At 49.8% G+C, this 13,230-nt stretch overlaps 1 protein-coding gene across 1 annotated transcript in view; it reads right to left on the minus strand.

Annotated features, from left to right (window-relative positions):
* Positions 1-657: 657 nt before the first annotated feature.
* Positions 658-13,230, minus strand: part of MAPKAPK2 (MAPK activated protein kinase 2) — a 77,917-nt gene continuing 65,344 nt past the window's right edge. Inside the window, exons 3-11 of the mRNA XM_043500670.1 lie at positions 10,846-10,910; positions 10,021-10,100; positions 8,079-8,205; positions 7,031-7,106; positions 5,799-5,923; positions 4,296-4,381; positions 4,084-4,164; positions 2,628-2,814; positions 658-2,355 (exon numbers count right to left, since the gene is read on the minus strand). Of these exons, the coding sequence (XP_043356605.1) occupies positions 2,671-2,814; positions 4,084-4,164; positions 4,296-4,381; positions 5,799-5,923; positions 7,031-7,106; positions 8,079-8,205; positions 10,021-10,100; positions 10,846-10,910 (784 nt within the window). The 3' untranslated portion in view covers positions 658-2,355; positions 2,628-2,670. The remainder of the gene's footprint in view (positions 2,356-2,627; positions 2,815-4,083; positions 4,165-4,295; positions 4,382-5,798; positions 5,924-7,030; positions 7,107-8,078; positions 8,206-10,020; positions 10,101-10,845; positions 10,911-13,230) is intronic.

The raw sequence follows: 13,230 nt of genomic DNA on the forward strand, positions 1-13,230 counted from the left end.
CAGGGAAAGGGGGTGATCCTGAGCTAACCCACCTGTGTAATTCTACTGCTTTGAGCATCAGCCACGAGGACTGTCCTTGCCTCTGAGCAAAATCCATCCCCTGCAGAGGGGGAGGGAGGGAGAGAATCAGAGTCCAGGGGCACAGTATGATGCAGGAAAAAAAGGAATTGTTTTGAACCGGGTATTTGTTTAGCCACAATAAATGGCAAACAAAGATACTTTGGCCTGAAACCTGCTCTGAGCTCCACATGGGGTACCGGAGTCCCACCTGCACAGAGCAGTGGCAATGGCCACATCAGGGTTTGCAGGAAAACCAAGCACCCGCACAGCTCCAACTGAAATCAATGGAGTAAAATCCACCCCTGTGCAAAAGGCCAGAGCAAGGTCAATGCACACTCCAATCCCACTCAAGTCGTCAAAATAAGTGGTGCATAGGCCCTGTGCCTGGAGAGCTGGAGCCGGAGTCAATGCATTTTTCCCTAGACTTTACTCAGCTTTGGCTCAGACCCAGGGTGAATCCCACCCAGCACTGTGCTCAGCCGCTCTGGGGGAAAAAATGAAGCCCCGAGTATTGCACCGTGAAGATCACCAGCAGCCAATCTGGAGTAACAAGCTGCTTTCCACTCTACCACACGTGCAAGAAGGAGAAGACTGCACGACGCATGAAGTGTCTTTAATCCGAAAGAGGGAAAAGCAGACCAGAAGGATTAGTATAAGCCAACAGACAAAAATAAAATAAAATAAAATAAAATTAAAAAAAACTTGTCTTTAAAACAAATTCAAATTCCATACAGTGCCTAAAATGTCACCTAAAAACTAAACATTTCCATAAAAAATGTTTTTTCTTTGAACACATTAAAACGCAGTGAAACAATGTGACAAGAGGGCGGGGGGAGGAGGGAGGAAGAGAAATCAGACTAAAGACTTCAGGGTAGCTATTCTGCTCCCAGGAGTAGAGACCGTTGCAAACACCAAACACCACCAGGAGCGGAGAGGTGGTGGGGGCGTAGATGAAGTCAGGGACTGCCTTCCCCTTTGGTAGCATGTGGCCAAACAAGGAGGGGATTCAAGAGGGGAGCTCACCGTGAGCCCGGGGTGCCTGGCAGAGAAGGAAGGGAAGGGGTCAGTGCTCAAATCCCAGCTGAAGTTCTGAACAAGACTAAAGCCCGACTGATCTTTTAGATACATTCCCCATTTCTCCCATCCATGCCTGAGTCAGCTGGTTTTTTTGGTGGAAGCTTGACCGGCTTCTTCCCATACTGGCTTCTTGCCACGGGGGGAAGTAACAGCCGAAGAATTAAGGAAATGCCGCAGCACTGCAAGCACTGAAATCCACAGCAGTCACTAGCCAGATGGCTCAGAAGCGGGGTGGGAAGTGTCCCATTTGACTCCTGCTTCCCCGATGCGGGGTAACTGTGTTTCCCACATTGAAGTGGGGCAGGAATAGGTTAGTTGGGGTGAGTGAAAGGGCTCAGCCTCCCACAGGCTCAACGGTAAGTGCTGCGGCCCCCTGAGGAGAGACAGACTTGCAGGGGGGCTCGTCCATGTCTGCTTTCACCTCCACTGCAAGTTTTGAAGAGGTGCAGTTTGATGCTATGTGGTAATTCTGGACTGCTGTGCTCAGCACAGCGAGCCAAGGGCACAGGAGCCCAGAGAAAGACAGGGCAGGACCCTGCAAAGGGTTCGGCCCTAACAGCATGGGACAGTCATGAAAACTGGACAATGGGGCATCTGCATTAGGTGCTTCTGGTCTAATGGCACGAAGGTTGGGGTGGCTGTAGGGAATTTGTTAGAGGCATCAGCATCCCTCCCCCACAAAGCCCTCTGAGATTAGAACTGAATTCCAGGCATGTTACAGACCCCCACATATTCATCCAGAAAGAACACCCCCGTGCGTGCATGTGCTCACATACTAACGACATGCCCCCCAGATGTATACATACACACAGCCCAAACAAACACGCACAATGGTACTTGAAAATAACCCTGTGCATGCACCATTAGAGCCAAGGCTTTCTGTTTAGTGGGGATTTGTGCCACGAGACCTTTAAAAAGAAATTTTCCAGGCCTGAAAAGGTGCTCCAGATCCACAGGCACACCCAAGACCACCCCCACCCCCCAAACCACCAGTCCCTGAAGGGAAATGGTTAAGAAAAGGAGCATGGAAGGGACTAAGTATATTCCTATCTCTGAGCCTCTTTGCTTCAGCCTGTGTTTACAGAGGCTCACCTGAGGGGCTAATCCATCAGCACTAGGCAAAAAAGCCAGAAGCCTTCGTCTCTAGCCAGCGCTTCACACGGGGAACATACTGTCTGGGTTTCAGCTTTACAGTAGTTTTAAAAAATATTTATATATTATATACCCTAAAAAGGTCGCCACAGGAATTTCCATGTCTTTGTAAGGAAGAAGGAAAAAAATATTAACAAAAAAAAAAAAATTCCAAATTACCGGAGCTGTTCAACTCTCAGGCCAAAAATAAAGTTGTGTCTCTCACAGGGGCCATCTCCTCACATGCGCCAAAAAGGCCGCAAAAACGGGTGGGGAGCTAAGAAACAACACGTCTGGCATAAATGTCGGAATTCCACGTGTTTGATGAAGTCCGTCTTTGTCCTTTTCTTAAAAAAAATACTATTGTTTTCTCGACGGTCAGGCAGGGCTCAGAGGGGGCCCTCAGTGGGGGAGTGCTGTCGGCTCAGAGGGGTTTGCTTTCTTTCGTCTCTTCATAAGCAAAGGGTTGGAGGAGTCTTCGATTTTCTTTATCTTAATTTGTTCGTAATCTACTCTCATGGTGGCCAAGGCACTTGTCATTTCCTCCTAGAAACACCAAGTAAAATACAGGGCCTGGTTAGCGATGGGGGCATCTGACATTAGTGCTAGAACCCATTGGCTTGGGCCCATGCCCATGTGTGTACCCATGTCCATTGTCCATGCCCATACACACGTGTACCCCTAACCAAGACATTCATAAATCCTAAAGCCAGACAAAACCAGTGTGATCATCTGACTTCCCACGTAGCACAGGTCAAAGACTTTCACCCAATGGTTCTATTCATGTCGCTCAACACACACATCATTTTAGAAAGGCATCCCACGCTTGATTTTAAGTCTACAGTTGGAGAATCCACCATGTCTCTTGGGAAGTTGTTCCAATGGTTCATTACTATCAGTTACAAATCTGTCGTTTGTTTCCCACTTGAAATTGTCTAGCTTCTAACGTCCAGCCATTGGCTCTTGTTCATCCTATAATCTAGGTTTTGTTCCTTGGATCAAATGATTTCAAATACCACTAAGCATTCCAACTTAGTGGTCTGTGGCTTGGTTGCTAGTGGACAAGTAGCCCTTTCCAACACAAAACAGCGCCAGTCGTTCCCCAACCTGATCCCTGTTACTATCCAGCAGCGGTCTAGTGGTCCACAGCAAGTGAAATTAGCTGGTGGCTTTGATGCTCACATCACAGACAGAAACACCTTTATTAGCAGCCTCAGAAGATGCACAGAGGATTGAAGAGGCCACAAAGACAATCATCCACTCGTGCCTCCAGGTCAGGTTGGAAACCCAGCCAAAAAAACATGCTACAGTAACAGTACAGTCATTGCAAGCACAGCCAGGGCCAATACCACAACAAGGCTGCTGGCAGGAAAGAGTGAAGAAAAGGCTTTGCATGGCCACTAATCAGGAGTTGACAGTTTTTCTATTTTTTACCATGTGGATACAAAATTATTCCAGCCCCTTGATTTCACTAATTTCCTATTTCCAGGACTCAAATAGAACTGGGCTCGTCCCTCCCAATACTCTCTTCTCTCCCATGCAGTTTCTGTGTAAGGAAGCTTTCTTTATTAGCACTCAATTTAGTACAGCCAATCAAGGCCCTGATCCGGCAAGCTACTCCGGGGGTTGGGGGGCAGGGTACAGCTGGCAGGACTGGGGCCAGTGACCTGGCTCCAGTTCCCAAAGGCTCCCTCCCAGCCTTGCCAAGCATGATGTTCATGTCCACCGAGATGAGGCACTTGGAGAGCAGGCTGTACAAGCTATGCCTGCTGGAACAGAGGTGGGTCAGGGGCAGAAGCAATTCAGAGTTTTTACCTTGACGTCCTCCCACAAGTCTTTCTCTTCTTTCAAGACTCGGCTAGTGTGCAGCGGCGTCTGGGGCACCTGCATCGATTGCTTTAGAGGGGAGGGTAAGAGAGACAAAGGATGAGCCTCCAATAAAATTCCCCACAGTCCCATTTCTCAGTTCCAGCTGTTGCCACATTTCTGAGGCTCTGTGTCTCTCCTCAAGAAAGCCGCGCACTTACCATGATCCAGGGGTGGTTCATGAACTCCGTTATTGTCATGCGCTGGGTCGGATCTGTCTTCAGCAGGTTCCGGATCAACTGTTTAACTGTAGAGGGAGGTGGGGAGGTGTTAATAAAAAAGTAGCATTTAGAATATATATTCTCCCCAAGGGTATGCTAGGCCCTAGCAACCGCCAGAACCTCTGCTGGTCTCTTCGGCCTCATCTCCACCAGGGATTTGCCCCAGTTGAAGCCATTGGTGCTGTTGCAGACGGATAGTATCTTGTAATATCCTCGACAAACCTTATTAAATTAGGGTTAATACCTTTGGAGTCCATTGTTATTAAACAGGGAATTGTGCGAGTGTTATGGGAGAATTGTACGTACCTTCTCCAGGAGGAGAGGGATGCTAAAGTAACGCCTCTCCTTATCAGCCCCTTGAAGCCACCCCCATGGAGAGGTGCACCTAGACTAGTCCTGACTGGATTCACAAGGGACCAAAAGACAAAGAAAGGATTTTTGAATAAATAGCTTTGTTTTAACCAGGCTTGGGGCCTTCCTACTGATCCAGCAACCAGACAGGCCCCCCCTGGTCCATAGAGGGCCCCAATCCTTAGTGAAGAGTAGGAAGGACTGGGCCCACTGAGGGCTCATCAGACTGTGTGCTTGTTCTAAACTGTGGTGAACTTGAAACCACTTGGTTGGGGTGCTGAAGGACTGTTCCTGCCAGAACCCCTGTTTGGATTGGGGTGAACTCCACTAAGCTTAATAGTAAGTGGGGGGAGGGGGGAGAATTGTTTTTAACATGTTTTCCCTGGAACATTTTTACCTTAAGAATAAAAGAGACTTGCATAACAAGAGCTGTGTGATATTTCCAGCTGTGGGCAGCCACACTGTTAACCATCTCTGGAGAGAAAGCAGACAGGTATGCTTGGGCAGCCTATCTCTGGGGGGAACAACATGATGAAGGTAGGGAGCCACATAGCCTGCAAATACCCTAGTCAGGAGGGAGAGACATGCGGGTCTTCTCAAGAGAGGTGTTGGCCGGGGAGCCAGGAATTGGAGAGGGGATGCCCTTGGAGGATCATGGATGGGGGAGGGGGACATTAATGCAGCAGCCACCAACTAACAGGTGCTACCCAAGTACAGACAGGCAAAGCCACTATTCAAAGGGGATATACGGTACCAGTGTAAGTCACAGCTTCCCCTGTCTACGCTAGGGGTCTGCACCAGTGCAACTACACTGCTGGCTGCAATAGGTAAGGCCTTGTTCTGCAACTGGAGGTCGCAGACACACATAGGCTGAGCTTTCCCATGGGGCATTATAGCTACAAGCCTGACACACCCCAGGAAAGGGAAACCACATTGCCAATATCAGAACCAGTCCCTTGGGATTTCACTGCAGGTGGTCCAGGCACGGCTTCTGCATGTGCCAGGATATGGACATTTTTCTAAACAAAGCAATATGTTTGGGTAGCGGAGACACACATGGTCATGGAGCAGACACTCTGCCACAGCTTTTACCTTCTTCAGACACTTCTGACCACTCAGGGTTGGGAAATTCATATTGGCCCATTCGGATCCGTTTTTTCATGCCTGGAGAAATGGCCAGACCATGGTTGGAATAGAAAGGGGGATACCCACACAGCCTAAGCCAAAGAGAGAGAAAGTAATGAAGTGATCTGCAGAGGGGAAATCCTTTACACTGCATTAAAAACTTATAAGCAAGGGAACTTGATCTAGTATTATAATCTGAAGTCAGTTCTGGCTAGCTTGTCCGATAGCATCCTTGGATAGCTGAAGTGGGTTATCCCTACCTCTGTGAGAGGGAGACAGCTGTAAAGGATCACATGGGTGACATCTGTCTGCATAACATGGTGGAGTGACAGCAAAGGAGGGGCAGGAAGGGAGAGGCAGTTAGGGGACTCTAAGGGGAATGAGATCATTCCAAGAAAGGGGAAATTTTAGGCCTAAAACAAGAAAAACGCACCAGCAGGGAGATCTGTTGTCTCTGCAATACTTCTGCAAAGGACACGCGGGAACCCCATTGCTTTGCAAACAGGCAGGGCTGAGCACTAGACGGACACTGTACGACAGGGAACAATCCTGCACCTGCTTGGACTAGAGAGTCTAGAGGCCAGATTTTTAAAGGTACGTCTACACAGCAAACAAACACCCACGGCTGGCACAGCTCCGCTGACTCAGGCTTGCGGGACTTGGGCTACGGGGCTCAAACTGCTGTGTAGACGTCTGGGCTTGGGCTGAAGTCTGAGCTCTAGGACCCCAAGAGAGGCGAGGGTTGCCTGAGCCCAAACATCCACACAGCAATTGATAGCCACGTACCCCAAGCCTGCTGTCCCTGTGCCGCAGGTCTTTTATTCCAGCGTTGACGTGCGCTACGTGACCCACTAGGTTTGCCCCCATCTCTAATATCCACAATCATTTCACTGCGGCAGAGAGTCATTTGTCCTGGGTAGGACTGGGTCAGTCAGCACACACTGAACAGCCAGGGGGGCGTCCCTGGCTGGCGTCTTTCAGCAGCAGAGAAGGAAGAAATCAGATGTTCACGACTGTGCCCAGTGCAGCCTTCCCGGCATACTGCTTGGCCAGACTCAGGGAAAGGGCATTGTGTGCTTCCCCCACGGAATGCCCTGCAAGCCCGCTTGGGGACAGCTACTGAGAGGGTGGAAGCTGCAGCCCTGGGTTATGCACGAGCAACGCTCATCAGGATGGTGCAGGGGAAACTGCTTACTTACAAAATGTACATGATGACGCCCAGGGACCACATGTCACAAGACTTGTCGTACTTCTCCGGGCCCAGCACCTCCGGGGCTGGGGAAAGAAAGAACGAAAGAAGTTCACAAGGCAGTCAGAGACATTGTGCAAGGAGGCGATGGGGTTAAACACTGAAGGGACACCTCTGGAGCAAGGAGCTTTAACGCAGGCTGAGACCATGAGTTTGATGGACAAACCACCCCAGTCCTGAGCCATTTGACAGTAGACACAGCTTAGCACAGTTGGCAGGGTGCTCCAGAGAGGCCCTACTCTTGGAAAGGACCTAATTATATAAATCCCCTAGCCACATTGTGCAGTGGGGAGCCAGGACTAGACTAGTAAGGGGTGCTACACATCAGGCCAGAGGGGCATTAATAAAGCTATGTGGGGCAAGTACAAGGGAGAGTCTCACGTGCCCACACTGAATTGCTTATACAATGCCCTGATGTGTGCTAGGTGCATTGCAGAAAGAGATACACACATGCCCCTGCCCTGCTTACCCCACCTGGCATGGCATTTGGGATGGCATTTGCAATACACCTGGTTGTAATTATCACCATCAGCTCTGGAGCAGGGACCACAGAGGAACAGATCTCCAGGGCATGTGCCATCAAACCAGTCCTCTGGGTTGCCCAGCTGAAGAGTTTGGATTTTAACAGGCAGCCGGGATCGGAACCCACAGCCCTTCCAGCTCTGGAGCCCAGACCTAAATTTCAGATCCGAACACCCCAAAGCAATGGTACTGTCTGGATCAGCGTTCTGCTTCTCAGGCCCAACCCTATACCCTGCTACAGCTATAGTTCAAATTGAAGTTATGGGCCTGATGCAGGAATTACTGGGTACGGTTCTCTGGCTTGTGTTATATAGCCAGCCAGACTAGATGATCACTGTGGTCCCCTTCTGGCCTTACAGCCTCTGAATCCACAGCTCCTGGCCTTCCCTGCACAAAACAGCAGCAACAACGGGAGATTCTGGATGCCCGCAATCCCCATTCCCTGGAAGGGGGCAAGTCAGCTTCCCGTGACTTACCCACATAATAAGGTGTGTAGCACGGTGTGGCCAGGGAGTTGTGGGTGGTGGTTTCTTTAGCAAAACCAAAGTCAGTGAGTTTCAGTACAGTGTTGGGCCTTTTTGAGGTGTACAAGAGGTTTTCTGGCTGTGAAAACACAATGAATAAAAAGCAAACTAAGTGCTGGCCAAGTCCTCCGGGCTCCTACCTCCCACATAGCCAAGGGCAGCATTAGAACAGTGCAAGCATGTCAGAGTCACTGTAAATTTGACCATGAACATATCAGTGGGAGCCATGTGGTTCTAAGTGAGCCAAAGAGGATTCAATCCACCCCATTGCAGCTCAACTCTTGGCAGCTTGCTGACTGATTTTTCCCCCCAGGGCAAGACCTGATTTGAAACAGCTGAAGCGGCTTCTGTACCAGAGATCCCAGAATCATCCCTTCTCCCCCCACTCGCACCCCTGAGCCTTTCAGATCCTAGCTAGGTCCAGAAGATATGGCATGGTTAGTGGGACTTCCAGGCCAGTTCTATAAACCCCAGCATATAGTAAGGATCTACAACTTCTGAAATTTGTTACAAGCCAGTGAATGAGACCTGGGATATTCTACAGAGAGCTCTGTCTCCCACACCAATTGACACTGAAGAGCTAACAGGAGGGGTGCGGACATTGGCAGTGTGGAGCTGTATAATCATTAGGGAAGGGCAAGTCTCACAAAGCCTGAACCCATCCCTTGCCCCTCGGGCTTGGTACTATTCAGGCAACTTGCACTGATTTTCCCGACACAATTTTAGATCTTCAGTCTTCATGCTTTTGTTGACAGCTCTCTCTCCACCCCTTCCCACACCATAATCTGCTCAACCAGGAAGCTGCATCTTTCAGGGAACTGCGTGCACCTTTGCAACTTGTAAATCTGTTGCCAACTGGGGGGTGTTTAGCCCCAATATCCTGGGGAAATTCCAATCAAAGTTACTTTATTCTGCCTCTGCAAAATTCCCCGTGGTTTCATTTGGACGTGGGACTCTTCTTCGCTTCCTGCTCTGGGCAGCGGCGCCATGTGACTGCAGAACAGCTGCTATGGGGTGGCTGTGTTTCAGAGGTGGATGGAGGGTTTTTGTTTCTGAATGCCACCTGCTCCCCACACCCCAGTATACAAACCTCTTTGGGATGACGGATGCTATATGAAAATACAAGACCCTATGAACAAGGAAGTCTTGCCTGCTTACAAGTGAATTCTAGAACAATTCAGACCTCGCCCTTTAAGAATTCTGCTGCTCTTGCAGAAAGGAAATGCCATTTTTACAAGAACTCATTGTTTCAATGGACATCACCCTGTAGGGCAGGGGAAATGATGAGGGCCAGGGCCACACACCAGAGTAGAGGAGACTTCAATTTCAGCAAGTTATCCACTTCCCCTTAAGCCAAACCAGCCACCATCTCACGGTCTCTTTTATGGGCTCTGACCGATCTCTGCAGGTAACCTGCAATGAAACCCCAAGGCCAGCCAGAGCTGAAGTGCATTGGCACCTTCCCCAGCTGACCTCTGCTTTCACGGAGGCTATTCCCATAGACATGCACAGAGAGATGGTGCCCAGACCAAAAACCTATGGTCCAAACATCCCCGCCCTGGAAGGGTACAGCTCCTGATCTGAAGTGTCATGTCCCCATACTGACAGAGGCAGGAGTACAAGGATTACAGCTGTCAGCTCTTGTTTGAAAGGAGCCAACAGGAGCCATGAGCCGCACTATTCTTCCTCCCCATCCCACACTCTCCTGCCTTTCAAAAAGCACAAGTTACTTGAGGCCAGTTAACCTCAGTGGGCCTCTTACATGCAAGCTAGGGAGTGGCTGCAGCACTCCTCTGGATTGTACAATGTTATGTGGGCCAGGACACACGGGGTCGAGCAAGCAGAGGGCAAAGACCTTGAAAACATGCTCTAGCATCCACTAGGCACGCAGTACCTTAACATCCCGGTGCGCTATGTTAATTGAGTGCAAGTACTGGATGGCTTCTCCGATGCTCTTCATTATTTCTGAAGCCTCTAGAGGAATTAAAGAAAATTTAAAAGTATTTAAAACTCAGCAACTCAAAGTAAAGCCACTCCCCCAGGTGATCCAAGTGCATCTCTGAAGGCAAGAGCTGGAGAGCACCACAGAGAGACCCTCAGAGTCAGAAGGCAAAGAAGCACTTTTGCCTGAAGTCTCCCTTTCCGAGCAGGGTTCTTCACATGGGACCTGCCCACAAAGAGAGTAGACCTGCTACAATCACTCCCAACAAGAGGGATTTGGGGGAGCGCCATGGACCACTGGCTTTGACCCTAGACTGTTTAGTAGGCTGTCTCTCAGTATGGCTAACTGAGACCACTGCCTGCCACTTTGGGACATGGGGAGAGGAAGCGAACAGCTCAGCTCTCACACTTAGCTGCAGGGTGGCTGAAGAGTGCCAGTGCACACAAATCTGAGCTTCAAGCAGGATTAGAGCTGGCTGGGAAACAATCTTGCCTCGCTTCCCAAGGAAAAATTTCAGTGAAAATGGAAATTTTTTTTCCTTTCGAACGTTTTTCTGGGGAAAAGAATCAGGTTCTCTTAAAATTGCCCACAATATTTTAGTCAATGGTGGGGGTGGGGGTGTGTGTGTGAAAACATTTCTTTGACCAACTCTTCATTTTTCAGTGAAACGTCTGGTTGCAGAAGTTCCAACCAGCTGTAAAGCAACAAGTTTTCATTCAACAGCAACCAACATAAAACAGCCAAGGGGTTAAAAAAAACCACCGGTCCACTCCATACCCCGTTCTGTGAAGGCCTGGTCTCCCCTATCTTGAATTCGACTGAAGAGCTCCCCACCATCCAAGCTGAAATACAGAAACAAGTGGAGTTAAAGGTGTAGCGGCTACCTCCCCCACCCATCAGGCCTCTCCAGCGGGCCTTCAAGATCCTCACCGATCATTCCAAGCCAAGTGCGGCCAGGAGTCGCTGCACTGAGCTTTGGGGAGAAGCCCCAATACAAATTGCAGGGGGTGAGAGATCTTGCAACATTTCTGGCTTTGTTTCCAAGTTCAGGGAGTACTAACCTCCCTTCCTCCCACCCCTGACTACCAGAAACACCCTGCCTCCAAGTTTGCCTCTTTTGCACGCCCTCCATTTCCAGGCCTCTCTCCCCTCTCCAGAAAGCAGCCAGGAGAGACTGCAGAGCAGAGGACTCCCTCTGCTGCAGGAAGGCAATGGGCCAGCCGCTGTGGGTTTCCTGGCCACATGAGAACAACCGTACAGCAGCACCTTTACAATAAAGAGAGCAGATTGCTCTGGGAAAGCTTGCTGGCCTACCTTTCAGCAACAGCCACCGGAGCTACATTCAACCACACAAGCAAGAAGGCATTGAACTCGGAGTTCCACCCAGCCTGTGCGCTCAGGTCACACCACAGCACAAGCTCATATGCCAGTCAGTCACCTGACAAGCTGGGTGGCCGGCAGTTGGCAAACTTACTGAGCACAAGGGCAAATGGGACAAAGCCCAGCAGCACCCTGGTACTCAAAGAGGTTCTGCCCCAGGCAGCTCCCACTGATTTCACAGACCCCAGGCCTCAGACCGGGGGCTTTGGTCTCTCTGAAGAGTTCTGGCTTTTGAAGCCACTAGCCCAAGTTATGCAGAGTCAACGATGCAGCTAAAATAGCTGAATACAAAGCTAACTTCTGTATTCCTCCAATAGCCAGATGGATACAGAGGACGGACGGTCTTGGCTAAGGACTCAGGAGATCTGGGGTCCGTTCTCAGCTCTACCAGACTCCTTGAGTGACCTCGAGCAAGCCATTTAGCCTTTCTGTGCCCGTGCTCCCCATCTACGGGAAACAACATTTCCTGGCTATTTCAATGGCAAACTCTTTGGGGTAGCGACTGTCTCTTGGTACGTGTCCATACAGCAATGAGCATAGTGGGGCCCAAATCTCAAACAGGCTTCTCAGCACTACCCCGATACAAATAGCAAGCACAGAGCCAAGCTATGTGATCGAAGGTACGGAAAAGGAGAGAGAATTTGTGTCAGTGCTAAGAGCTTCACAGCCAGGTACTGAATTACAAACGCCCAGATCTGAACGGAGACACTAACAGACCCGAGTCACAGGGATGTATGTTTCGTGTCTGTTTCCTCTTTGGTTACTTTCCATCTTATACAGGGCCCATCCTGGCAGTATCTCAGCCTATTCCAATCCATCATGCTCAGGCTAGCTTTAAAATAGCAGGTGGCTATTAAAACAATGCTTCAACTAGTTTCACACGCGCATTTGGCAGCACGGGGACCAGCTTCCTATTGCTCGTCTCCCCACGTGTACAAATGAGCTGCTCAAAGCTTCTCTGCCTGCGGACACCTGGGATCTCAGCACGATTGTCAGAAGCATCTTCCCACACAGAGAACAAAGAAGGCTCTTGTGCAACGGATCAGCAGCCTAACCCTTACAAATCCTGAACTGCTCCTCCGTCTCCCCCTCCCTGCCCCCTGACAACCTGTTGGCCTCTGCCAGGGGAGAGGTTTTAGCAAGGCAGCTGCATTAAAAATCACAGCTGTGGCTGGGATGTGGTTTCAATACATTCCCCTTCATTCCTCCCTCCTCGTATCAAATTTCTGAGACTTGCTCAGACGTTGCTGTGAACACCAGCCTGTGTCACCTGCTCCTTGCCGGTGGCGTACCGCCGGCCTGACAGCCACTGCTGCCCAACGAAAAGCTCGGCCCCACACGACAGCCCCCTGGTACTTCAAAAGCTACCAAAACCTTTTTCATGGCAAAAGCAGGTCCAGTTTATGAAGAACTCTTTGCAGGTGAGACTATGATGGAGTCTGTTACAACAAGAACAAGGACCCATGGACCATACGCCTGCTTACCTAGCTCCAGGTTTTCCAAATGACTCCACAACCAGCAGCTCATGCTCCGGCCCCAGTTCCGAGTGCTGAACACTTGGGAAAACCTTACTACATCTCTCAGAGGCTTTGTTTTTCCCCTGATCATAGAAGGCCATTTCCCCCTTACCAACGCTGCCTCAGTCATTCCAAGAACTCCCTCTACACACTGAGGTTAGAATTCAAACAGCCGCTTCCCACCTCATCTATAACAATGCTCAAGGGCTAGAATAAAAAAAACATTGTGCATTTCGATAGCAAATTCTGTTTCAGTTCAAAGATC

Source organism: Dermochelys coriacea, chromosome 21 (assembly GCF_009764565.3).
Source record: "Dermochelys coriacea isolate rDerCor1 chromosome 21, rDerCor1.pri.v4, whole genome shotgun sequence".
Taxonomy (NCBI): Eukaryota; Metazoa; Chordata; order Testudines; family Dermochelyidae; genus Dermochelys; species Dermochelys coriacea.